At 42.9% G+C, this 27,914-nt stretch overlaps 1 protein-coding gene across 1 annotated transcript in view; it reads left to right on the plus strand.

Moving 5' to 3' along the window:
- NR3C2 (nuclear receptor subfamily 3 group C member 2) overlaps positions 1-27,914 on the plus strand; it is a 311,485-nt gene that overhangs the window by 208,456 nt on the left and 75,115 nt on the right. The window contains exon 4 of the mRNA XM_036240956.1: positions 9,322-9,438. Coding sequence (XP_036096849.1) covers positions 9,322-9,438 — 117 coding nt within the window. The remainder of the gene's footprint in view (positions 1-9,321; positions 9,439-27,914) is intronic.

Raw genomic sequence — 27,914 nt, forward strand, 5'->3', positions numbered from 1 at the left:
CTGACCCTGTGTCTGAACGTGTGAACGGAGGTACAACTACACAGAGTGATCAGTCTTTGGAGTGTTTCCGTTCTGTTAAAAATAAGCCACAGAATACATTGTCTTTCACACCAATAATAATGATAAAAACACCAATAATAAAAATAACGGTCCATCGTTACCTTATCAGATGCCTCTGACCCAGGCTTTGCTTACTTTCCCTGCAACGGCCCTACGTTTTGCTCAGCACACCTTCGGGCTCTGCCCACCTGCTCACCTAACCTCCTTGTGCCCCAGTGGCTCAGGGTCACTTTGACAAGGTGCCTAAGAGTCTGGATTTGGAAGTTGCAGTAGTGAAGGGCGCTAGGATGCCACAAGAAGGAAGGATGAGCTCATCAGATCTGTGATCAGGAGGATCACTGCTCATGCTCTAGGGAAGAGTGAGGCTCGTGGTCCCTGTGGTCACGTGCTCAAAGGAGCCCAGGTTTCCAGCGGACATCTCCGCTGTCACTGATGGTGTGAGATGGAGGGCAGCTCCGGGAGGTCCCTTAAGTTCATGTCAGCCAGAGGGGCCCTTCTTTTTCTGCTGTAACATATTGAGGTCTGTGTAAGAGTTCAGTGTTTTAGAAAGCTTTTAAAGTTTTAAGAATTGTTTGATTTGGAAGTGGGGAGACAGCAGAGGCAGGTAGACTAGTTACAAGTGCATTGAAATAAGATACATTGATACATGGTAGTAGTGATAATACAATGATAAGAACGACTACCATTCATTGAACCCTTCCTGGATGCCAGAGACTGTTTAAGTGATTTATATGGTGTATTCATCCTTAGGATAATGCATGAGATAGGTGCTTTGATAATGCCCACTTAACAAATAAGGAAACTGATGTGCAAAAGGGTTAGGGAACTTGTCTAAGGCCCCACAGATAGTAAGCAAGGGTTCAAACTCTGTAATTCAGAAGTTTAACCATGCGAACCTATAATAGGGGAGATCGTACTGGGGGACATGGATAGGATGCATGAGAAACTCAGGAGAGAATCCTCAGGACCTGTGGACCATTGAACACAGGTTTGCCCAGGGTTTAGGGAGAGGTAGGAGGGGTGTCGATCAAGGATGACCCTCAATTGGTTGTAGTTTTAGGGTGGGGACTGTAGGAGGCTGGGAGGGGGCTGTCTGTGGGGCAGGACCTCAGGCCTGATTTGTGAACATGGAGTGTTTGAAGTGTGGGGACATCCAGTGGACAGGTGGATGTGTAGGTCTGGAACCCAGAAGAAAAGAGAGGGTTCAGGAGCCCATGTGGCACCGGCAGCCCCCGGGTATCCTCTGGCCACCACAGTGTGCAGATTCTTCTCGCTCCTCCTCTGTGCCCCTGCCTTCCTGGCTTCCACCCACCAGACCTGTACGTTTAACTGTGTGTCTCAGCCTTTCCCTGGGCTCGTCCTGTGCTTGGCACGTCTGTGTGTCTGTCTGGTCCATGTCAAATCCACAACGTCGCTCCAGGCTTACCTCAGATGCTTTTTTCTCCGTAAAGCCTTCCTCATCCCTTCACTCAGCTACAATCACTTCTTTCTTTTCTTTTCTAAGTTATCGTTGAATGTATTACAGATGTCCCTCATTTTTACCCCATTGACACCCTCCTCCCCACTCTTCAGCGTCTCACCACGTCAGTTTCTTGAGTTATCTTAATCATGTTCATTCCCCCGCCTCAGCCTCACCGAACATACGGTCTTGGAAGGAATGGACTATGTTTTGCCTTCTTATATTTTGCTTTAACAATCTTTGCTGAATGGAATTAAATCGTTGTCTGGGAACCATTTTAAATCCCGAACCTCTTTTTCTTCTTTTCAAGGGCCTTGGTCCTCAACCTGCTTCCCTGTGAATATCTGCTGCCCCACCTACTCTCATCCCCTGGGGTGCAGTTTCCCTGAAGGCTCCCGGCAGGATGGAATTCAGTCTCAGGGTTCACTCTTCCTTCTGCCCAAAGCATGTGTGCCTGCTTAATTTAAAGAGTTTTAATATTAAGTAACACTAGAAAACGAGATATAAGGAACAATGATAGAAGAAAGTTATAGCTTTCCAGAATCTTACATCACTCTTACGGTCTTGGGCCCTCATCTGGAATTCTTCGCTGAGTTGCAAACGGATCAGAGCCCTGGCTTTTTGTCCTGTGTTTACCTTAAGGATCTAGTTCTTCACTCCGAAATCCTCACCAGCTCTTAGAAGATGTTAAGGCTTGAAGATGAGATCAGAGCTTAAGAGTATTTGTCTTGTCTCAAGTGGGCCCTTTTCCTCAGAGGCCTTCCTGACTCTGGTGGTATTCGCTCTCACAGGAAGTTCTTTACCCATTTATATTTAATCAGGAGTCGACTGTGTCTGTTCTTTGCATTTTCTCATACTACTTTTTTTTTTTTTAGTTTTAAGACTGAGCTAAACAATAAATGATGGATGATAACATCACTATCACCATTATTCTTTTTTTTTTAGTCCTCACGCCCAGCTTTGTGCTTCTTATTTTATATATATATACATTTGAATCTATCTAACAAACTACAGAGTCAGCATTGCATGTCCATTTTATAGGTCAGGAAACTGAGGCTCAAGACTGGCAAGCAGTTTGGCCAAGAATCTCACCGTTCCCTCTTGACCAAGGCAGGGCTGGACCAGGTGAGTCTGGTTCCAGAGCTAATGCCTTCCCCATGGTGTCTCTTCCTGCCTTCCACCTGTCCACCGTTTTCGTTCTAATTTGTCGAGGCCCTAAGGCCAGACCCACATGTCCCCCAACCCATATTTCCTCCTCATTTGAGATCAGCCCAAGTACAACAAAAAGTGGGTTCTTGATTTCAGAGTAATTAAAACATTTAAAAGACAAGTTTAGTAACTTTGAAATAATGTAATTAACTTCTAAACACACACTAATATATTTTGCAGATAAAACCAATACCGTAGTTGAAAACAATAGAAAAAATATTTCGGATTTATTTATTTATTTTTTAATTCACCTTTTCTAAGGCCATCGGCATTTCCCCCTTGACAGTGCTTCTGGTTCCCCGTGAGTGTGAATTAACGTTGCACATGTGCTAAGCTTCCTGGTACTCCACCCAGATCGACTCCAAGCGAGTACCTGCTCTCCAAAAAGCTGCCATTACCGCAGGAGGTACGCTGAATGATACAAACAGAGGGATGAGATTTAAGTTCCCTGAGTCCTGCTGGACAGATTTTCATTCTTAAAACAAGATACTTTTACATCCAAATGGCTCTGGAATGGTTATGATCTGAGGCATCCTAGCCAACTTCATTGGAGAATGACAAGGACTGTATATTTAGGACCTGGGACACCAAGGAGGGCCTCTCATCCTGCTTGGGAATCTGACCCTATTTTACGGTGTCCCTGCCTTTCCCAGAACCCTCTGCTGCTTCCTTGCAAATCCTCTGAGCTCGTTTTCTTAATGTGTATGTGTAGAGAGGGGACCGAAAGGTATGATACTGCAGATGAGGCAGGTGCGATTTGTACGTATGGGTCTTTGATGAGCTCGTTCCTTAGGAGCCAAAGAAGGCCTTGTGTGGGTTTGTGTCTATATGCCACATACTACGTGAGCATGTAAATTCTGTGTGTCCTCCGTGTATTTAATTCATCAGCAACCACGCTTTCGTTCGTTCTTCCAGGGTCTATTCACTAGCTGCTGTCTGCCAGGCAGTGCGCTGTTTGTACTCCCTCTCAGCTTTCTCCACGTGCTTGTAGCCGGATCCTTCGTAGCGCAGAGTAGTGTCACAGTGCCTGTCGGTGGTCTCGGTGCCTTTGTACGAAAGTTTCATTGTAAAGGAGTATTTCAGAATCTTCAGATCATATTCCATGTACCTTAACCTCTGACTTCTCTCCGTCCTGTGGAGATGTGCATTTTCTGCCCTTTGGAGCATCTATTATAGCACCTGCTACCAGCTAGCTAGACAGAACTTTCTTGACATTTTTATGAGACAAAAATAATTATAATCTATTTGAAAATTTGGGGACATTTGCATTTCCCCTATAAGCTTTCAATTTATTTTGTTTCCAATTTTTTATGCAGATTCTTGAGTACGTATGCCTATTAGTGTGCTTACATTGATAAAATAGGTGGTGAGTTTTTGGACTTGGGCATGGGGTAATCATTGGATGACATTCTTCATGGAAGTCACCTATGAATGTTTATGTTCTTCTAAAAGGAAATATGTGAGAAGCTGGTGGCTTCTCATTAACATTTTGAAAAGTTCAGCTATTTATGGAAAGAGCCCTCAACTATATTAAAATTAATGTATCCAAAAAAAAGGCAATACTGTAAATGGTTTAATACTTCAGAGAGGAACAAATATGGATGCTGAGTTTCATGTTCGTGTTTCCCCTTCACGGAGTTGGCTTTCTTTTTCAGTGTGGTCCCCATACACTTCCAGCTCTTTGCCTTCTGGGCACAAGATAAGACCCTTAATTCCTGCTCACCTTGTGATTGAGTTTGGATCATTGGACTAGATCTGAGTCCCTTCTGGGCTGGAGCATTAGATTTCATAAATTCTGCAGCCTCTCTGCCACAAGTCTCCCTGTTCACTGTGGTGGCTGCTGCATCAGCCTGAGGCCCCAGGTGAGAAGACATGGAACAGAATTCCCAGCCTTTGTGTTATGTTCTAATTAATAAATCTTTACCCAGAACCAGCTTTTGGCTCTTGGTTTTCCTCTATTGCTTGTCTTTTAGCATTCCTTTTATTTGCTTTGGGTTTAATTTCTATTTTTATAGCTTCTTAAGGTAGAATCTTAGATCCTTAATCTTAAACCTTTCTTCTTTTCTAAGTATATAAAGCTAATTTTTTTCCCTGTGAATACTATTTAGCTATACCCCACAAATTTTGATATGTTGAGTTTTTATTATGATTCTGTTTGAAATATTACATTGTTTTCCTTGTGATTTTTATCCTCTGACCCATAAATTATTTAGAAATGTCTTGCTTTATTTTTTAATATGTGGGTTTTTCTAGGTACCATTTTGTTACTGATGTTTAAGTTACAGGTAGTTCCTATGTGGTCAGAAAACATGTGGATGATTTCAGTCCTTTTACAATTTGAGACTTATTTTGTCATTCAGGATATGGTCTATCTTAGTGAATGTCCCATTCACACTTGAATAGAACATGTGTATTGTGCAGTTGTGTGACCTGGATTAGATCAAGGTGTTTGCTATTATTGAAATCTTCTGCATCGTACACCAGTTTTCTAGTCATTGTTCCACCAGTTGCTGAGAAAGGAGTTTGCAAATGTCCAGCTGTGATTTTGGATTTATCCTTTTACCTTTTAGTTCTGTCAATTTTTGCTTGATATCATTTGAAGTCCTGCTATTAGATGCATTCATATTTAGGATTGTCCTGTATCCATTTAATTGTTATGAAATGACGATTATACTTTAGAGATATTGTCTTAAAGTCTACTTTCTCTGACTTCAATATAACCACGTTAGCTTTCTCATGCTTCTGTTTTACATTGTATATATTTGTTCTCCTTTTAACCTTCAACTTATGTGTGCTTTCATACTTAAAATATATCTGAACACATACTTTAATCTTGCTTTTTTAAAATCCAGTGTGCTATCTTTGACTTTTAATCAGAGTGTTTAGACCATTTACATTTAATGTAATTAGTGCTATACTTGGATTTATATCTATCTTGGTATTTGTTTTCCTTTTGTTCCCTGTATTTGTTACCTTCTTTTTTCCTTTGCTGCCTTTTTTAGGTGGAATATTATTTTAGTATACCATTTTATTTCTCTATGGTTTATTAAGCTACAATTCTTAGTGTTATTATTCTAGTGGTCGCTTCTTGGCAGTATTTCTCAAACATTGATGTACCTCAGAATCACCTGAGGATTATATCAAATGTAGATGTCTAGGTCCCATCACAGAGGTTCTGAGTCAGTGTGTCTGGAGTGAGGCCTGTGAGTTTAAATTTTTGATAAGTTCTTAGATCATGTTGATGCTGTTGTCCAGGGACCATACTTTGAGAACCATTGCTCTGGAAATGACAGGATGTACTCTTAATGTATAGTCTATCCTGAATTTGTTTCACATATACCATTTCAAATATCATTTCGAGTGTAATGTTGTAACCTTACAGTAGTAGAATTTCATTTATATTCTTCCCTGGGTTTTTTGTTTTTGCTATGTTCTCAGGTATTTTACTAATATATATTTTATAAATCATATAGTACATTTTTATTTTTGTTTTAAGCAATTATTTGACTTTTAAAGAATTTAAGAAAAGAAAGTTTATTTTACCTTTTACCATCTATTTATCATTTTCATTCTTTTCTGTACATCTAAATTTCTATCTGGTATTTTCCTTAAGCATCAAGAACTCCCTTTTACATTCTTACAATGTCATTGTATTAGCAACAAATTTTCTTATCTTTAGTTTATCCAAAATATCTTTATTTCACCTTCATTCTGAGAAATGTTTTCATTGGTTATTCTCAGTTGATAGCCTTTAAAGATAGTGTATGTTGTCTTCTGGACTTATTTGTTTCTATTAAAAAATCAATTATTACTCTTATCCTTGTTCCCTTTTATGTAATGGTTTAACGTTTGTTTTTTGTTGGTTTTGCTCTGGCTGTTCTGAAGTATTTTTATTTTATTTATTTATTTATTTATTTATTTATTTATTTATTTATTTATTTATGTTTTTATTGATCTTTTAGAGACAGAGGAAGGGAGAGAGAGATAGAAATATCGATGTGAGAGAGAAACATCGATCAGCTGCCTCCTGCACGCCACCCACTGGGGATCAAGCCCGCCACCCAGGCATATGGCCCAACCGGGAATTGAACCTGGACCTCTCAGTCAATGGGACGACTGACGCTCATTCCACTGAGCCACACCAGCTGGGCTGAAGTATTTTTCTTTTGTTTTTGTTTTTTTAGCAATTTAGCTATGTTCTGTGATAGTGGAGTTTTTTAATTTTATTTATCTTTTGGAGCATTTGCTAACCTTCTAGAGTTGCAAGTTGTGGTTTTATTCAAATTTGGAACTTTTCATGTATATTTTTTTCTCACCTGTTCTCTCCTCTCCTTCTGGGACTCCAACTACACACATATTAATTTACTTAATACAGTCCACAGTTATAGCTTTTACCTATTGATTACTTTGGTGTAATTAACCACACCTACTTAATAAGAACCTTCAATTTTTAAATAAGTCGTTAGATTATTGTAATGGTAGGGTTTCTTTTCTTCACTCTGATAGATGTCCCTATTCCATTACTGGCATTTTATTATTACAAAGATTTGCCATAATGCTACTGAGAATGTGCTCTAGATTAAATTATTGTAATTGCATTAAGCAATGCACATTATTTTTATCGAGTATTTTCTGTAACTTACATAGAACTTCTCGCAAGTGCTTTTGGGCCTGTCCACTCCCTCTCTCCTCCGTCCGCGTGTTTGCGAAGGCCCGTGACTCCATCCTCAGACCCTTCCCTTTCCGGCCTTGCTCACTCTCCATGTGATCTCATCCAGTCTCAGGCTTGCAGCCATGACCACAGCTGATTCCATCTCCAGCCCGGACCTCTCCCTAATTCCACACCTGTGTATCGCACTGCCGACTGGACACCTCCACTGAGCTGCCTCTCAGGCCTCTCAGACTTAGCACGTCCTGGACTCGTAGAACAGATGCTCCTACTGTCTTCTCCATTTTGATTTCTGGCATTTCCTTTCTTTAAAATGTTTTTTTTCTTTTATTGAGTTGAGAGAGAGAGAGATAGAAACATCGATGAGAGAGAACATTGACTGGCCGCCTCCTGCATGCTCCCCACTGGGGATCTGGCCCACAAACAGGCCATATGTTCTGACCAGGAATCGAACCGGCGACCTCTTGGTGCATGGGTCAATGCTTAACCACTGAGCCATACTGACCAGAGGGCATTTCCATTATTTTAATTGTTCAGCCCAAGCATCTTAATGCCTCTGTAGCGCCCCTTTTTCTCTGGTCTATCAGCAAATCCTAGTAGCTGTAGCTTCTCATGCATCTAGAATCTGACCGCTTCTCACCACTGTCTCACTGCTACCACACTGACCCGCCCCTTGGGTTGGTTCCGGGACAGCGTCTTCCCCCTGCTCTCCCTGCCTCTGTCCCTAGCCCACCACAGGCAGTGTTCAGCACAGCAGCCAGAGTGATGCTGCTAAATGTGGACCCATCACGTCATTCCTCTGCTCAAAGCCCTCTAAGCTGGTGGCTTCCCGTCTCACTGAGTCACAAAGTCGAATATGGTCTGTGAGTCCCTGTATGAGCTGACTCACCTTGGCTCTTTCTCTTCAGCTCCTCTTGCTTTCCACTCATTCTCTCTGCTCTTTCCCTCTTGGCTGTGCCTTAAACATGCCAAGTAGCCCCACCCCGTCCTCGTTTACTTTTCCCGCTGCCTGGTGTATTTTCTTCCCAAGATGTCCACAAAGCACCTTCATGTCCTTCAAACCTTTCACTGAAAATGGCCTAGTGACGCCCCCGTATGCACCGTTTCTAAAACGTCAGCATCCTCCCGTGTTCTCCCATACTCACGCCTATTACAGGTCTCTTCCCTGCATCCTCTTCCCTAGCGTGTGTTACTGTACGATGTTTGTATGTCTTACCTAATTACCCCTCTGTTGTCTCTCTCCCCACAACTGAGCGAAAGGTAACAAGATCAGGGACGTTTGTCCATCTTTTAATCACTGCATTCCCGGTGTTCCCGATAGTGCCTGGTACCTACCGGGTGTTTTGTAGATGTTTTTTGAATACATAAATGAATAATAGAGCTGGGCTACAAGCTTCCCTGTTGCCAGTAGCTGCCACCCTCTAAGCATACTCCCACATCTGAATGTCTTTGGCCCAGTTTCGTCTGCAGAATGACGCAGTGAAACATTTGAAATAAGTACTGTAAACTTGGAAAGCTTTCCCCATGAAGCACGTCTGTAAAAGGTGAGCGGGCAGACGGCACAGCCGCAGCGGGCCCTGCGTGTGGACGGGCGCTGTCGTGACGCCTGCGTGGAACCGGCTCCGTCGCCTGCGAGGCTCCGTGTAGCCACCAGAGTATCTGAACAGTGGGGCGTGCGGCGCTGCTTCCATGAGGACCAGTTGGAAGTAAACGTACCGTTGATCTTCTCTGTCATCTAAAGTCTCAGCTGTGTTAAGCTGACCATTCCTGTATCACCCATATATCATGTTTGCCTTCTGTTTTTTTGGAAATGAGATTTCAAGGCGGGAAAGAGAAAATTTCATATTCTGAGTATTCATGTTAGTGCTTTATATTAGTATAAAGGTTTTTATTTTAACAATTCTTGTTTTATTATTTTATTCAGGGCAACACAACTATTTATGTGCTGGACGAAATGACTGCATCATTGATAAGATTCGACGGAAGAACTGTCCTGCCTGCAGACTTCAGAAATGTCTTCAAGCTGGAATGAATTTAGGAGGTAAGTTTGTGTTCTTAGTTCAATAAAAATTGGCAACATGTAAGATAGTACCACTAGGCTCTACGAATGCCCAAAATTTAACATAAACTAACATGGAGCAAAGATTTCCAAAAATCTAACAAGTTCTATATTCCTGTTAAAACCTTTTTGGAGAAAAGTGTGTCTTAACAGGAGTTCAAAAGACATGTGTTATGTGTTGTGGTTCTAGTGACATTTTCAGCCCTGAGTTTGCAAAGGTTTCAAGAACAGGGCAGATAACCAAAACCAAAATGAATGACTTTATATAATATTGTAGCTAACAGTTTTTATTATCATATCTGTTTATAAATAAGACATACATATGATAACATTAACCAGATAGGAATACATTTCTAACTCTAGTAAATGCAATAAAGGAAGACTTATATGAGAAAAACTTTAAAATGTTTTAGGAGCTCACCAAAAAAAACACACAAAAAAGAAAGTGCACGGGGGTGGTGGTGGGGGGGGGGGGTTGTTAAAGACTTGAACCAAACACAAAAGTATACAACCTTCATGGTTGGGAAAATTCAGCCTCCTAGGGGTGTCTGTTTTCCCTAAATTAATTTATAAATATAACACAATCCTAGCAAAAATACCAATTGATGATTCTAAGTTTCTAAAGAAAAGCCAGTAAAATTCTGGAAAAGAAAAATGAGGGCAGCTAGCTCTTTCAAATAGTAAAAAATATGATACAGATACAATAATTAAAACAGCCTGTGTATTTATTTACCAGTTGTCAAATCAACAGAAAGTCAAGAAATAGATTCAAATAATATGAGAATTCTGTATATAAAAAGTTGGCATTTCAGATCAGTAGGGAAACGGTAGATTATTCAACAGAAGTCATTGTGACAACTGAGAAGCCATCTGGAAAACAAGAAAGTGAAATCCAAACTCTTATTATTCACCACAATAAATTCTGGATATTTCAAAGATTTAAACTTTAAAATATAGCTACAGAAGTACTAAAAGAAAACATGGATTTTAAAAAAAATTGCTCTTTAAGTAAAGAAGATATTTCTAAGCATTTAATAAATGCAAAAGCTATCCACAAAAAGAATGGAAGAAATCACCACTACTTACAAATCAAATATTACTGCAAACAGTAGCTGGGCCAGAGAGGCCATGCCGGCTAAGAGGCAGAATGCCTGGTGGGAACTCTTGTTCGGCCACTTCCTGACCTTGTGACCACAGGCAAGTTACCACAGTTCTGTGTTTCCTTATCTTCCACCTTCATTGACCAGTGCACTGACCTCCTGGGCTGTCGTGAAGACCACATGAGTGAATGTACAGTGGAAAGAAAGTGATCACTCAGTCCATGTCACTGGTGTGCTGAGTGTGTAACACTCACTGCAGTCTGTAGCACTTTTACACGTCGCCTGAAAGACACTATTGCCCCATGTTTTGGTTATGTTAACCTTGGGTGACTTGCCCAGAGATGCCCCAGCCAGTGAATGATGAAGCTGGCTGGTGGATCTGTGGGCTCCTGGTCTGGTGTTTCTGGTATACCACACTGCCCCTCTTTCTGATATCCAAATCGCCGCAGATGTGGCACAAAAGAGCACCTTCTGGAGCATGTGAGTGAGGACCAGGGGAGCTTCGTTTGCAATCCAGGTAGCACAGTTGCACAGCATTGCTCGCAAAGGGAGCTCCCAATCAGTTTTGTCAAACTCAGCATCTGTAATTTCAGCACACGTAGATGCAGTAGGAAGATATTTTTAAAGTATCTGCATACAATTTTATACAACTTTACAAATAGTATATAATATATTGACATGTATTATAAATATTACCATTAATTATACTCTACAAAATGCAGTCACTATTGGTTACTAAAAAAAATAGCAGAATCACCATACTTACAATTCCTACCTAATAAGGTTGTTTTAAGGATGAACTAAGTCAGTCCATAACCTTGGGAACAGGGTTTCTCAGCCTCTGCACTGCTGACATTGTGGACCAGGGAGTTTTGTTGTGGAGAACTGTCCTGTGCATTGTGGGATTTTTTCAGCAACCCTGGTCTCTACCTACCAGATGCCAGTGGTGACAGTCAGAAATGTTTCCAGCTCTGGCCAGTTTGACTCAGTGGTTAGGGTGTTGGCCCTTGGACCAAAGAGTCACGGGTTCGATTCTGGTCAAGGGCATGTACCTCGGTTGCAGTTCTTTTTTTTTTTTAAATCTTCACCTAAGGATATTTTTCTCTTTATCATCATATAGAGTGGGAGGGAGGGGGAGAGAGGGAGAGGAAGAGAGAGAAACTTCAATGTGAAAGAGAAACGCCAACTGGTTGCCTCCTGCATGACCCTACCAGGGCCGGGGATGAACTATAACTGCGGTACATGCCCTTGACCAGAATTGAACCCATGACACATTGGTCTTCAGGCTGATGTGCTAACCGCTGAGCCAAACCAGCCAGGGCATCGGTTGCAGTTCTGTCCCCAGCCCTGGTTGGTGTCGTGTGAGAGGCAGCCAATTGATGTATCTCTCTCATCGATGTTTCTCTCTCTCTCTTCCCCTCCCACTCTACTTGAAAATCAATGGAAAAATATCCTCGGGTGAGCATATTAAAAAAAAAAAAAAATGTTTCCAAACATTGCTGAATGCCCCCTCGGTAGCATTGAGACCCACTGGTTTAGTGATCATTATAAATAAGTGCAAACACCATTTCATTGTTGGATATTATTTTCCACTAGAATATACAGCCCATGGGGAGGAATCTTTGTCTGTGTTATTTATCGCTCACTGTCCAGTGACTGGGGGCGTGCCTGGCACAGAGTGGGTGTTCAGTAGCTATCTGTAGAGTAAACGAATGAGTCGCAGGCCTTTCTGAGAGAGGGCTGCCATGTCCTGAGCACACTGCAGCCGGTCCCTGGGCCATTCCTTTTACGCTTCACAGCAGTGCTGTGATGCATACTGTTCGTCTGTTAGAGGTAAGTTCGTGGAGGCACCGAGAGGTTCAAGAGCTGGCCCGTGGCCACAAAGCAGGCAGTGGCCGAGCCAGAACTCAACCTCTGCTGGCCCAAAAGCCCTGGCCTGCATCGCCGCTGCCTGTTATGGGCCCCGTGGTTAGAGACAGGCATTTACAGGTCGCCCAGGTACCCGTGCACCGCCGTCGTGGCCCTCGGTGTCCACACGCATTGTAGCTGAGGTCTGGCAGGACAGGGTGCGTAATCCACGTGGTTGTGGTTGGTTTCTGTGCACGTGCGATAGGTTTGGTGGGTTTTGGTAAAACAGTAGGGAGAATGCTTTCTTTGAATCTTGAGGTCATTGAAAGTAGTGAGTCAAAGCAAACAGTGGAAATTAATATTTATGAAAGTAGTATTTTCTTGAGGGTCAAGTTATAATTTAACCACTTCTGGTTCACGGATTAAATAATTAACTTTTACTAATTATCCAGTTGCACTAACGTACATTATAGTTTTCTTTCATCACTTATTTTGAAGCCTCGCTTTTAGTTTCAATTTGAGCCAAAAGAAATGCAAGCCATTTTATTATATTATTTAAAAGGCAATGTAAAGTTGAACCTTTTAGTGCAGAGCGATTTTTAAAATTAAAAAATGTGAATTAAATTCAAACCTCTTCAGACATGTTCCACTATCCAGTCTCACGTTATCCAGCCTTCTTCCCTGCCCCCTCTTCTGGGAATAAGGCAGATGACAACCCATATAACCCTAGGGATACATTTTCTGTTGGAGAAAGACCATAATTCCGGAAACAGAATTAGCCGTCCCCTTCTAAAGACTGCATGGACCCAGAATACTTCTGAATGGTTTTTTTTCTATCGTGTCAGCCGGTTAGCATGTCATCCTAACCATGCTTCCAAAGTGGACGAACGGGAGAAGAGTGATAGGTTTGTGTCTCTCAGAAAATGAAGCCCTAAACGATGCCTCTTCCCCCTTGTCTAGACCCACTCCTTCCTTCCCACCACAAGTTCTGGTCCTTGTCTCCAAACACCCTGCTGCGCGTTCGGCTGCAGGCACGGGAAATACAGCAGGAGACCTGAGAACGTCGGCAGAGAAACGCAGAGGCCCCAAGCTGGGCCTCCTTCTCACTGGAGCCTGTTAGGAGATCTAAAAGAGTCCTGGTTCTGTGCACAGGAAGGTTTACCTCCTTTGCCAGAGGAATTAATAATCACTTTGCTTTTACATGCCCATGTTCTGAAGAGGATGATCTATTCATGTCTTTTAGTGATTCCCCTAAAATATGTATAAAGCGTAGCCTGAAAGCTAAGTGACCCTTGGATCACGAATGAGTCCTTTGGGGTGTCTCTGGCTTGTCTGCACTTTGGCCATAGAGTGTAGAGGGTATCTTAGAGGTCGTTTCTATTCCTAGTCTCCCATTTTACAGATAAGGAACTTGGAATTCAATAGCATGTCACTAGAGACCTGAAAAATGCTTTGTTGTCATGGTGACAGAATGGTTGCTAGACTTAGTGTGGTGATTACATTGTAAGATGTATAAATGTGGAATCACTGTATCATATACCTGAAACTAATATAATATTGTATACTAGCTATACTTAAACTAAAAAAAACAAACAAACTTTTTATAAAGGATTCTAATGCAGTTGTCTTTCCTCTTTTCTGAACCCCCTCCATGTCTTATTTTTCATTAGACATGCAAAGTAGTCCATTTTTGCATTCCTTTAATGAAGCCTTTACAATATTAAAATCTCACTTCCTGTAGCTTTAAAAAAATGTAGACTTCGAGAGCCACAAGGCAATCCTTCTGGTCCCAGTGTACTTCCTTTGCATAGCTGCAGCTTTCCTTAACCCCGCAGCCACTTTACTCAGTCTACCCGGAGCCGGATCGGGCCCACCGTCGCCTCTTGCATCGGCACGCGTGACGTGACAAGAGCAGCATCTCGGGTGCAAAGAGGAGCAGCGCCAGCAGACCCGCGGGTGGGCTCCAAGGGGAAGGGAGTCAGTCCTTCAAAGGAACAGATACGCTCGTGCATTACTGACCAGAACGGAACCAAAGAGAAAAATTTTTAGATTAAAACTCATTCACTTAATGCAATATTAATCACTATTAATAGCGATGAAAATTCCTAATGACATTGAATACTTTCTGAAAAACTAGTAATGAAAATTTAGTATGCAAAATTACTCGGGTTATTTATTCTGTGTTATCAACTCTGCGTGAGAAGGTTTGCTGGAGTCCAAAGACAAGAAGGAAATGTTAGAATACCAAAAATGATTGTGTGAGTGAGATTATGGACAAGGCTTTTCTCCTCTCTTTTCATATGAATATGTTTTACAATACAATTTAAAGAAAAGAGAGTTCTTAATTTTGGACAAAAGGGAAGGGAAACAGAAGATAACTAATAGTGCTACTGAAAACATAAAAGAATTAGAAAAAGTAAAGAACAGCGAAAGGAATAATTTTCCCTGAACAGGAAGGAGAAAGAATAAAAGAGACGTCAGCAAGCCCCCTGCTGCGAAATACCTTAAAAACCGAAATGCAGACTTGAGTGAAAAACAAATGACCCAGAGACCAAAGAGTGACAGGATCCTGACACACACAGGGAGCCCAGAGAGAGAGCTCTTTTTACCTGTGGAAATGGGCTGTCCCGGCCAGCAACAGCTGCAACGGGCTGGCTTGGTCACCTGCAGAACTCCCAGGCAGTGTAGGTCTGGCGAGAGAAATTATGGGATCTCCGCCAGCGAGAGCGGAGGCTTAATATCAGAAATCCAATAAGAAAAACAATTTTGATATCTCGAAGGGTCTCTGAGGCAGGATATGCAGTAGTCTGCAGAAGTTTAGAAAGCCCCAGTGTACTAGCTGTTATGAAGAAATACCAGCCCCCCGATTCTTTCCTCCTCCTCTCATTCCTTGCTTCTAGGCAGTGAGAATTTCACGGGGACTTTTGAGCAGTAAAGAGGAGGGGGAAATAGCACCTTGGCTTAAATCAACGAAAGTTTGTGTTTTGAATCTCCATATATATATATGTTAAGCCATATTAATTGTCATAGTGATGTGACTTGAATTAAACCACTGGTATTTTTACCCTGCAAATTTCATGGAGGAACGTTCAGGATTGGTGCCAAAGCAGACAGAATTGAAAGATGTTCTGTATCTCTTCAGTTCCGAGGAGGCATTTTTTTTCCTTATGGATTTTAACTGTTGTGATTAAAATTTGCCATCAGTATGTACATTTGGTTTTTATTTGTTTTCTTTGAAATGCTAATCGAATGGGTTTATTATCTTAAGACTCCTGACATCTGAGAACAGGAGCTATACAGGCCTTCTTCTGTGTAGAGGCCCATCCTCCCAAGAATGTCCAATCTGTGGGCACACCCCTGTGTGGGCTCACTCCCAGGGGGGCTCGCTCCCCGGGCTGCTCCTCTTGGGTTTGTATGTGCATGACCCAGGGGTGTTGCAGACGTTCTCCCTGGGTGTACAGGTGCTTCCATTGTCCCTTTAACTCACATTTGCCCTCCATCCTGACAGGTTGTCATCCCAGTCTTACTTCCCAACATTTTAGGTCCAGGATATCTTGTCATTTGGCCTCCATGGTCTCGGGAGACCTGGAGTCGGGCCGCCCTTGTCCCCCAGGCACTGCAGGGTGTCTTTCCGCTGGTCCGTCTCAGCGTTCACTTCCACGGGGTCCCTGATACTCTCTGCGATACTGGTTTTCTAACTCTGGTGAAATAACGGGGCTGTTGGTTTTGTTCTTGTTTCATCCGTGGCATTTCACATCACGGTTACGTTCTCTCAGGTCACCTCAGGTGATGGAGTGTTTTTGGAATAAGAATATTGATAATTTATTTCACAGGCTTTGTGAAATACTGAGATGTCATTTAGAACACAACAGGTTTTCCATTTCTAGGACTTGTCTCTGATTTTTTTTTTTTTTTTTCTCTTTCTCACCTGCTTCTTTCCACTGCAGTCTCGCCTGCCCACCTGGTTGCTTTTGCTTTCTCGTGGTTTCCAGTACACCTGTTTCTGCTAACTGTCTTCTCTCTGTCTGTGAGCGTCCTTGTCAGGGAGTGGCCTGTGTCCAGACTTCCCTAGAGAGGGGCGGGGCGGGTGGGCGGGCGACTGTCCAGAACAGCCCTTCTGATTGGGCCGAGCCTCCAGAGGTACAGACCAAGGCCTGCCTTTGCCTCTGCCACCCTTGCCCTCCCCAGGATCCTGTGCCCAGGTTACAGGCCCTCGTAGCACAAAGCATGGCCTGTGACAAACACACATTGACCCCCGCTTTCAGAAGGGGTTCTAAGTACAGGTAGCAGTGAGCAGGAAAGAGACGCACCTCCAGTCTGAACTAACAGTTATAGTCATGTGTTCACTGGGGAGCATCCTTAAATCATAGCAGTTGTTTCAACCCCTGATTTTTATTCACATGTTAGACGTTATCCCTATATTTAGAAGTGAAAAAGGGTCAGTGTTTAGTATGCGGATTGACAAAGCAAAATGATAGCTTTTCATGCTTCTTGGAACAGAACGACTAAGGCTTTATTTTAGAGTTCGAGGCTTTTTGATATGGCTACTTTGAAAACACACAAACCAAACACAAAAAGCATAAGTGAAGCAAATCTTAAGCTTGTTGTATTTTGTAAATCACAAATTCATGTGTTAAGCTGGACATTCTCTGGTAGAGCATCTCTCTGTTCCTGAGCTGTTCTCTTTCCCTACATGCGAGGCCCTGAGGTTGGGCATGAGCTCTGGGCTGTGGAGGGAGGGATACGGATATACTGCGGAAGGAAACCACTTCTAACCAAGCGTCCTAGCTTCACCGCACTCAGTCATCTCAGAAACGGGCCATCAGTCACTCGGAGGAAGTCTCCCTGCCGGTTCTCTGGGATCACTGGTATTGTCCACCTCAGACTCTGATTTCCCCAAGTTGTCATCAGTGAATTCACTCACTTTCAGTTAACAGACACTAAGGAGTATAACTCAGTCTTTCTCCATCAGAAACCGAGAGATTAATGATCTGCTGCTTGTGGCTTTCTGAATAAATATCCTCTTCTCTCCATTTTCACAGTAAAATGCTGTGATTGTGAAGATGGGGAGAGGAGCTGTTGGTGTTACAGTAAATCCTCTGTTCTCACCTCCAACATGGACAGAAAATCGTTCCGCTAACTTCTAGCGGTCCTTCAGTCTCTGGTAGTAAATGTGTGTGATACTTAATATAATCAGGATCTTTTATTTATTTATGTTTTTCATTTTTAATATGTTTTTATTGATTTTTTTTTTTTTTTTTTTAGGAGAGAGGAAGGGATAGATAGAAACATCAATGTGAGAGAGAGATGTCAATCGGCTGCCTCCTGCACGCCTCAAGCCTGAAACCCGGGCATGTGCCCTGACCAGGAATCAAACCATGACCTCTCAGTCCATGGGATGACATTCAGTCCACTGAGCCACACCGGCTGGGCTATAATTAGAATCTTTTAAAGTGATGATTTGGGGGGAACAAAGCATACTTTTTAAAGACCAACCCAATTCTAACATTTTAAAAATATTTTTATCGGCCCTGGCTGGGTAGCTCAGTTGGTTAGAGTATTGTCCTGATATGCCAAGGTTGTGGGTTTGATCCCCAGTCAGGGCACATACAAGAATCAACCAATATGCCCTGGCCGGTTAGGCTCAGTGGTTAGAGCTTTGGCCTTCGGTCCAGAGAGACCCGGGTTCGGTTCCCGATAAGGGCACGTACCTCGGTTGCAGTTTGTCCCCGACCCTGGTTGGGTCGTGCAGGTGGCAGCCACTCACTGTGTCCCTTTCACATCAATGTTTCTCTCTCTCTCCCTCCCACTCTATCTAAGCAAAATATCGAAAAATGTCCTCAGGTGAAGATAAAAAAAAAAAGAACCAATAAATGCATAAATAAGTGGAACAACAAATCGATATTTCTCTCTTTCTCGCGCCCCTCTCTCTCTCCCCCTCCCTCCCTCTCTCTCTAAAATCAATAAAGAAAATTTCAAAATATATTTTATTGATTTATTAAATTATGAAATACATACTCATCACAGTGACTCATAAAGGAACGTAAAAGTTCTTTGTAGGAAGTTGGGGTAAAGATGGAAGGGAAGTCCAGATGTTTGCTGAGCCCTTTATTTACTGATTTAAAATAACGATTTACATTTTAACAGAGAGCCTCTTAAAAGCTGAGCTGGCAGAGGTAACAAAAATAGTCTCTTCAGAGTATGCTGCTTCATTATTTTGATCTGTCAACAACAATATGAAGGCAGCTGCTGAGTCACCTCATAAAAATAAGAACTCCAAGAGGCAATTGTTCCGTATTCCTCCTTCAGTGTTGTGTGCCGTATTTGTTTTGAAAGCATAATGTGAAATGTTTAAATAGTGATGAAATAAGCAGTCATTCTGTTACTATGTGATTCTTCTAGGGAGATTAATCCAATTTGTATGGGAGGGTCTCACAGTGTTCAAAAAGCCCATCCATCAATCCTGCAAATATCGAAAGCCTCTGACGTTCCAGATGTTCCTCACGGTGCTGCCAGCGCAGCAATGGTAAAGCAGGCGCGGCCCGGCTCCCGGAGGGCTGGTCTTTAAGAATGAGGGCACTTATCAGGAGCCGCATAGGCATTGGACGTTTAGCAGCAGAGTACTTCGATCACCCTCGGTGTTGACAATGCCCACATCCCATCCCTGGAGCTCCCTCTCTTTGCTTTAGAATGGACTGGGCAACTTCTTGACTTGTATCTGATGAAGGAGTGTGTTGGTACTTCAGGATGGCTCTCTGTGGCCCTGCCCCCTAGCATTTGGCTGGTTCATCCTAGTTGCTTCCTTTGTGCACTGATCCCATCAGATGGCATCTAGCGGTGCTTGTGTGGGAAGGAGCAGCTCCTCGCCGCCAAGTCCTCCAGGGGCCACAGCTCCTTCCCGGCTGCACACCACCTGCATTCCAGGCTCAGCATCTCTCCACGGACAAAATTCTTCCCTTGATGTGGGCTCCCTAAACTTGGATTCCAAAACCAGCCCTTCATATTCTCACCCAAACATTGAACCCAACTTTCCTGTAAAGATTTCTGGCCATCTCAGAGCGTTGTAAGTCATTCTAGTCTGAGGAAGACGCAGGCAGCTCTGGTGGCCTCCTTGGAACGCGAGCCCTGTCTCTCTCGTCGCTCTTGCAGCAGATCCTCGGAAGGACCTGTGAAGAAAGACCTGGACTCGGGAGGTGACTTTCTAGCAGCCAACTTCATCTCTCTTCTATTCCTAACTCACCTAACACGTTACTGTTTCCCCTGGAAACTCTTCAGAGCTCTTCAGTAACCCCCAGAGAAACCAGAAGACAGACTTCTATGAATAATTCTTTTCATGTTAGTAATTGAAGGTTTCTTTCAACATAGTTTTCTTAATCTAGCAGTCTTCAAGCCACGCCATTCTTAATTCTAAAATTAGACTAATTCACCAGTGAAAGTTCAGTTTCATCTTCCTCTGCTACATAAATAAAAGGCATTTCATGTTAATTACTTAGAAACATTTGCATATGTTATTTGACTCACTTTTAAAATGTATTTCAAAGCAAACATTTCAATCCCATAGAGCAAAAACACTTTTCCATTCTGTATATTCATATTTTTAGATCAATGAAGTTGAGTCAGATTAGAAATTTTAAGCCACATTCAAAAGATGAGACCCAAGGGTGATGGGAAGCCTAGGTGGACCGTGGATTGAAGGCGCCCCATCGGGCTGTTCTTGGCTTTGTCTGCCAGGCACTGGTTTACACACACTCAGCACGCATGCCTTCCTCCCAGACTCTGCTGCGTCAGTCTGCGCTCACAGAGCTCTGCCCATTGTCCTGAGGTCACCAGAGCTGGGAACCATGGTCCCGGGGGTTCCTGCAACATTGGCTACAGTTTTCTAAGAGTAAGAAAACATTCTTGTTGGATTTTTAAAGCTCTTTGGTTTTCCTTTTTTTTTTTTCTATTTAATGTTATTTTTCTTTCTTTCAAGGAGCATTTGGTAAATATTTCTTCATCAGAAGTCTCCTAAAAAGGATATTCTAAGTTACAATATTTGCATTTTTCTTGCCCACGCACCATGGTAGCACGTAGCCTGCCGGCATTACTAGTTACAAGCGGTGCCTTCAGGTAGCCCTCATAAGCTGTACCGTTCAGTGCTACAGATATTTGGAGCAGAGTTTGCAAAGCTGAAAGACGAAGGTGGTTCCTCATCCTCAGAGAGGACAGGCATTGAGACAGTGACCCTTGGTTCTATATGGGAGCCTAGTGTGGGGAATAAACTCGAAAGAAGATTGAGCGGGAAAAGAAGGGGCCCTGCAGAGGTAGTGATCTGTTATGAAACAGGGAGCAGATTTGAAATCCCCCCTAAGTGTACCCACTTCTGCTCACCCCTCACCTCATCCCTGGACATGTGTAGACATTTGTACCCACTGGGGAGAGGCGAGAGCAGAGGAAAGGGGGCCAGGGCTACACCTAGACACCCCCGCCAACACACACACAGTGCCCCAGCTCCCTGCCCTGGGTATCCCCTCGTGCCTGTGGTCAGCAGCTTGGAAGGAAAAGCCAGTGTCTCCCCCGAGTGTCAGGTGGGCCTCTTCTCCTCCACTGTTTGTTCCTCAGCGTAAGTACCTCTTGACCCAAGTCTCCATCCTTGCTCAGTAGAGATGGTTTGGGCCACTTTTCCTGTGAATGTTAATGGCGACACTGTGGTCGGCTTTCTGGTTTCATGGTTAAAGGAAAGCCCTTATCAGGCTTTAAACATTATGCAAGAGATTTCATTGAACTACGCTGGAGTTGAAAACAGATTTAGAATAAAACTTAAAAGAGCTTGCTTTAATTTTATTTATTTACCCGAAGGCTCACTGACTTCCCTATTCCCAAATAGGCGTTTAGATCTGCTGTGTTGATTTTTCTAAAAATGTTTGATTTCCTTTTTAAAATAAAATCAGAAGCCTCCCCTTAGGTGATCTGAAGATAAGTGGGGTCCTGTGGCTGCGCGTAAAGCAGTGAGCACAGTGCCGGTCTGGTTCACTCCCACCTGCCCCCCACCTCCACGGCCCCTCCCCTTGACAGGTCCTGAGCGGCTGCGGGGTCGTCCTGCGGGACTAGGCGGTCCACCTGCGCATGCGCTCTGCAGCCAGCAGCTCCCACCCACAGCTTTCTCTGCTCCAATGATGGCAGCTTCTAGCAGGTCAGCCTTGTGGTTGAGCGGCAGCGCCCCTTGGTCAGGCCCGGCAAAGGCCTCTCGTTTGCACCAGACATGGGAAGGCCGAGGAGGAGCCACCATGTTCCAAGGGGATGAGCCTCCCATTGCTGCTGTAACCAAGTACCACAGGCTTAAAACAACACACATTTACTACCTTAGAGTTCCGGAGGTCAGGAGTCCAAAATGGGTCCCAGGGAGCTCAGATCGCTGTGTCAGTAGGCTGATTTTTTTGTAGAGTCTCAAGGAGAGAATGCATCACCTGCCTTTCCATCTCTGGGGGCCGCCCGCATTCCGTGGCTCCTTCTCTGCCATCTCCTTCTTCTCCCACCTCCATCTTTCACTTACAAGGACCTTTGTGATTATATTGGGCCCACCTGAACAATCCGAATCATTGTCTCTTAAACCCCTTAATTGAATCTGCAGAGTTCCTTTTGCCTTGTAAGGTAGGACATTCACAGGTTCCGGGGATTAGAAACATCTTTGAGGCACCATTATTTTGCCCATCACACTAGCTATGACCTATGTTCAACAAAACATGTTGCCACACTGGCATTTTGGGATGCCTTCCTGATTTGGGAGACATGCTCAGTTACCTCATCCCCCTCTCTCCTGACTCCCTGACCCCACCCCTCCCTTTTGAAAAGCCACTGTGATGTCTTGTCCACAAGTTTCTGGCTGTGCCTTTGTCCACACAGTTCTTAAATGGTCTACATATTCCTCCCCTATGCTAAGCTATTCCAGACCTACCTCGGGAACCTCGTCACCTCCACATCCGGGGCACGCCTCACAGATCAGACCTTGACACAGTGGGAAGCGCGTTCGGTCCCGAAGATGCTATGCACACACACAATTTAGTAAGACTTCTCCTACAAAACGTTTTATGACTTCCTTAGATGAAGTTAATTAGTACCTCTTCTGTACTTCCAAAGCCTCTGTTGTAGCACTCTTATCAGGCTTTGTTATAATTATTTGTTTATAGGTATTTCTTGCCAAGTAGTCTTTGAATTTCTCAGGAGCAGAGTTTTTTCTTTTGTCTTTAGATTTGGAGCACTTACAAGGTAGATGCTTAATAAATGTTAATTGAATAAATGAACGAAAGAATGAGCATGAAGTTAAACTGTGCTTATCTATTACTAAGCTGAATTGAGCAAAAATTTCTAAATTTAGTTGTATAGTTATTAAAGGCATAATGGATTTCATTTCAAAAGTAGTTTTATGACAGAGTCCAAGGATGATATTTTTTAAAGTTCTAGTATAAATACTATTTTTCCATCTTCAGGAAGGTGCAGTTTCCAAAACACATAAGTCTTGATCTTAATATTGACTTATGTAGTATACTTTGGTAACCTCTTAAATGATCATATGTTGGAGAGAAAGTTTTGTATGTCTCTTCATTCCTTCATGAGCAATTTAAAATGATGCTTGAACTTCTTTATTATGCTTATGTAACCACATTTTTCTCACCAGCATGGGAGAATGGCATTTTGGGATGGCTGTTGCTAATTAAAGGTGGGAATTCTTTCTCTGGTCTAATGGTTTGTGGTGAAGCATTAGGTTCATGGTCAAGGGAAGTTAGGATGAGTTGAAAGGCTGGAGGAATGAGCCTCTGAAAAAAGTAAGAGGTAATGGAAAGAAAAGAAAGGAGTAAGGATTAAATCAAGATTTGATTGAAAAGCTTAGTGGAGGAAAATCCCAAGGATGTCACAAAATCATTGCACTCCATGGTCTCCAGAACATTTGTAACCCAAGGTTAAAGTCAAAGGATATATGTGATCAGGTGGGAGAAGGACGTCTTCCCAAGAACTTCACCAAGATAGGCAGAAATGCTCAGCCCATGTTTGGGTGGCCCATTGAATAAAGTGGAAATAAGCAATGCTGAGTTCATGACCATAAACACAAAGACAGTATTCGAGCCCTATTTCTGCGAAGTAGAGAACCTTACTAGCTGAAAAAGGAGAATGTTATTTGGAAGGATCTATGGGACCTTCATCATGAGAAAGAAAAGAAAAAAAAAAAAAAGAGGTGCCTACGTAACTGAGCAGTGTGAAGCTACACTCATGGTGGAAGTAACTTTGTGCAGGTTATACCTGGAAATTCCTTCAGATTGTCATCATGTTTAATTGTACACTGAAATTGGCAAGGTTCAGGGCTACCATTCATGGGAAAGAGGAAAAGGAGCAACTTTCGAAGCTGAGAAATGGACTGTAAACCTAGGGGTGTGGACCGCTCCAGCTCCAGGTGGTGTCAGCAGGAAGTGGACCCTGGGAGCAGTGCCAGCAGCTGAAGGAAGATTAAGTTTGGGGAAGGCCCTGTTTCATCACAGAAGCAAGTATTCTTTCTAATGGATAGTTAGTGAGGAGGCCTATTGTACGAAGCCCAGCTTGCATTTTAAAGTGAGAATGTTGAAATCAGTCAATCATGACTCATTTTTTTATGAGTGTAATAACATACAGGATATGCACTTGTTGGTCAGTACATACACCCTTTGGGTGTGGCAGAGTCCTTGGCTGTGACTAGTGAATTGTAAACCTGATGTCATGATTACTCGAAACTGCAGGACCGCCTCTAGTGCCCTCCGTGTGCGCCTGTGTTGCCTGTAAATTGTGTTTGTAGTTAAATATCATGATCATGAGATTTGCATTTCTAGGAAACTAAAGGTAAATTTCAAATATATGGATTGGTTGTAGTCCTTCACAACATTAATGCCATACACAGAGAATCTGATGTAGAATCACCTGTCCGTAAAGCACCGGAGACACTTCAGAGCTCGGTCCACAGGGAAGGGCACCTCCCAGCTCCAGCCATTAGTTGTCACTGGGGAAGACAGGCGAATATTGCCAGGCTCTAAGACTTATCTTCAAGCTATCAGAAATAAAAAATTTTGTGTGGAATATGCCAAATTCTGAAAGATGAAAATGAAGTTTTTAAATTATACTTAGCTCACTTTCCAGTTTATGACTTCTGCTATCAAGGAAACTAACTTTAGGAGCATAGTGATTAGCGTGCTTCTTATTTCAGTTCTCATTTGATTGTTTTTTATGTAAGTCTAGGGATTTCATTCTCTTTCTAGCTTACTGTTCTTCTTTCTGTCAGCTTCCTTAGTGGAGGCCAGGAGTCCTCAATCAGGGGCAATTATACCTCCTTGGAGGGACATTTGACAAAGTCTGGAAATATTTTTGGTTGTCACATCTTGGAGTAGGACATGCTACTGGCATCTAGGGAATAGCATCTAAGGATGCTGCTGATTATCCCACATTGCACAGGACAGAACCCAACAACAAAGAATGATCTGGCCCAAAAGGTCAGCAGCAATGAGGCTGAGAAGCCCTGGTGTAGAAGATATCTGTTTTTAATCCCTGTCTGCTACTCCTCCCCTCACTTCCCATCTTTTTTTCTAAAGAAGCTTTTTCCAGGATATCTCTTTTCTCCCTCTTACTGTAATCTCTGAGAATCCTTAGGTTGGTTCTCAATTTCAGAATGCAGGGGAAAGAAATCACATAGGAGTTGGTTAAAAACGAGGCCTTCCAGCCCCCGTGTGTAGGTATGCTGACATCTGCATTGGGGTGGCCCAAGATGACACGGCTTGAAAAAGCCCCAGGCGATTCGAAGGGCGACCATGCGTGGACCATGGCTAGAGCGTTCGCAGGATAACCTTGTTTCACAAGCTCTGGCTCAGTGCCCTTCTTCACTTTTAGACCCTTTATTAGTTGAACTTCTCTATTATAGCATTACTTTCATTTTGCTTTTAATAATGACTTATATTTTGGGAAATAATTAAAGTAAAATGTATTTAGGGACAAGGCATTGAAATTATATATAACCATATTTGAATCTTAGAAGTTATCCAAGTAGCTGAATAGTATATCTGATAAGAGTTTCTTGCCCAAATTTCTAGTCTCTTTTCTCCACTTTGTTGTACTATACTAGACGTTTTCCCCATAAGAAGCTGGTTGATAGTGGCCCCCTGAAAATAAAACATTAAAAATCTGTTTTTCAGACATATCAACCAAGTACCAAAATAAAAGAAAAAAACAACCATGAACTATAACAGCTGTAAATGTGGAAAATAAGTTATGTAAGTGATTTCTAAACTAAACTAATGCCCATGACATGTTCCAGAACTCCCTGGAGATAGTAACGCATACCATGTACTTGTACCGTGAGGGCAAATGGCGAGGGCAGTTCTAGGTACATAGGAGCTGTTCCCCCAAATGCTGCATGTTACTTAGGAAAAGTGAATGTCTGTGCAGGTACCTGCCTTCAGGGGCTTCAACTCATCTGACATTCCACGTATCACATTGTACTGACTTGAAACCACAGGGCTTTGATCGTCAGGCCTACAGCAGTTACTCAGAATCTTCTTGAAATCTTCCGTTAGAATTATACATGGCAGTTGGGTCATTTATTAAGGCATATTCATTACAAAAATGTAGATGACCTTCCTAACAGGTAAGACAACTCACGGTCACACAAACATTGGCAGTCGGCTAACCAGCTTGCCACCAAGAGCCATGGATAACTTTGTTATCCAACTCTGATTACTTGTGATAATCCTAAAGAAACTATTTTTGAGAAAGCTGGAATTCCATTTGGACAGTGTTGTGTTTATACCAAATTAAACATATTAAAGAGGTCGTCAGATGGCCTAGGGAGAGGTCTTTAGCTTCTCCCTCAAAATGTTCATGAAATGCCTTCCAGCCTACTATAAATAAATATAAGCAAAGGTCTCATTGAGCAGATGTTTTCACAGGTTTTTCTAAGCCCCTCCTACATAGAAATTCTGATCCTGACACCGCTAACAGACCCTGAACTTGAAATGATGAGGCTGAGTGTACACACCATCTCTACCAGTGAGAACCCAGGGCAAGCCAGTACATCTTTCTGGGCCTTTAGTTCCTGCGCTTTAGAATGAGAACATTAAGGTGTGTGTGTGTGTGTGTGTGTGTGTGTGTGTGTGGTCCCTACTTGCTCTAGAAGGCTGATTCTGTTAGGCTACTCACAATTTTGGTATCAAAATGTTGAATTGACGCTTATTTGGGGCAGGAGAAGGTCACAGCTTTTCTCTGCATCCCCACCCATTCCCCAGGGATGGGTCAGGGCAAGTATTTTTGTCTGTCATCCCACTCACGTGTCTGATTCAATGATATGAACTGGGCCCTAAGATTAGGATGTAGAGTTCTCTTTGCCAGATTCTGTCTCTAGAGTTTTGTTCTGTGAAGTTAAAGAGGTTAAAAGCTATTTTCTTTTTAGCTTTTCCCTTTTTCATCTCTCTTTAGACTCTCTCAGATTTAGAAGGGACAGGGCTGCCCCCTCTCTAGGACTGCACTTGGCTCGATGCTTCTTGGAGGATACCTGTTAGCAGACTGAGCCTAAGCTGAGCCTTGGCTGGCGTTGTTTTCCAGGTAGACGAGCCTGGCACACTGGCTTTTGGAGTGAAACCTAACATCCCCTCTCTCTGCTTCCCTTAAGCCTTGTCGGAAAATAGTGGCTGTGGTCACCACGTTCATCCAGCCAGTTATGCAAGGTCGGCAGAGCATTGTTACTTGTTGATGTCCACTCTTCTTCCCCTTCGTTCAGTAAGCACTTGTCCACCCCCTACTGTGTGCCACTCAGGAAAATGCTTAGACAAGTTCTAAGCGCGCTCATCCCGAAACCAAACAAATCATTATGTTGTGCATGGTCTTCTGATCTTTGTTCTCTGTGATCGTATCTGTAAAGGGAGAATATTCGATTCTGAAAGTGAATCTCTAATCCTAACTGTGGTCCCAAACAAAATGCCATTAAAGAATAGGAATTCTCAACAGGGAAGGTTATAGGCTCGTGTCTTCCCCATTCAATTATGGAGCGTAAGAATGATTATGGCAGTTTAACATGGTGTTTTACGTGGCATGTGACTAAGAAACATCATCCATTTGAAAATCGTATCGTGAGATTGGCCTTGACCCGCATCAGCAGTGAAGAACTGACTCCTACAGCGTGGGCCACCCTGTGACACCAACGCAGGCCTGTTCTAACCCTGGCAAAGCCGTCGATGACATCCACCATCGAAGGCGCCACTGTTCAGAACTACAACAACATGGGTGCTGCAATCACAGCGTGCCAGCAGACTATGTTTTCAATGAAGGGACACCTGTCTTTGGAGCAGAGGCAGAATACTAATAGCAATTTGTGAGAAGAAACAAATACCTGTTTCTGTTTAATCTCCTTATTGTAAATCTGATGTTACTTTAAAAATAGCCCAGCCGGTGTGGCTCAGTGGTTAAGCATCGACCCATGCACCAAGAGGTCACTGGTTCGATTCCCGGTCAGGGCACATGCCCAGG

This window comes from Molossus molossus, unplaced genomic scaffold, assembly GCF_014108415.1.
Source record: "Molossus molossus isolate mMolMol1 unplaced genomic scaffold, mMolMol1.p scaffold_m16_p_4, whole genome shotgun sequence".
Taxonomy (NCBI): Eukaryota; Metazoa; Chordata; class Mammalia; order Chiroptera; family Molossidae; genus Molossus; species Molossus molossus.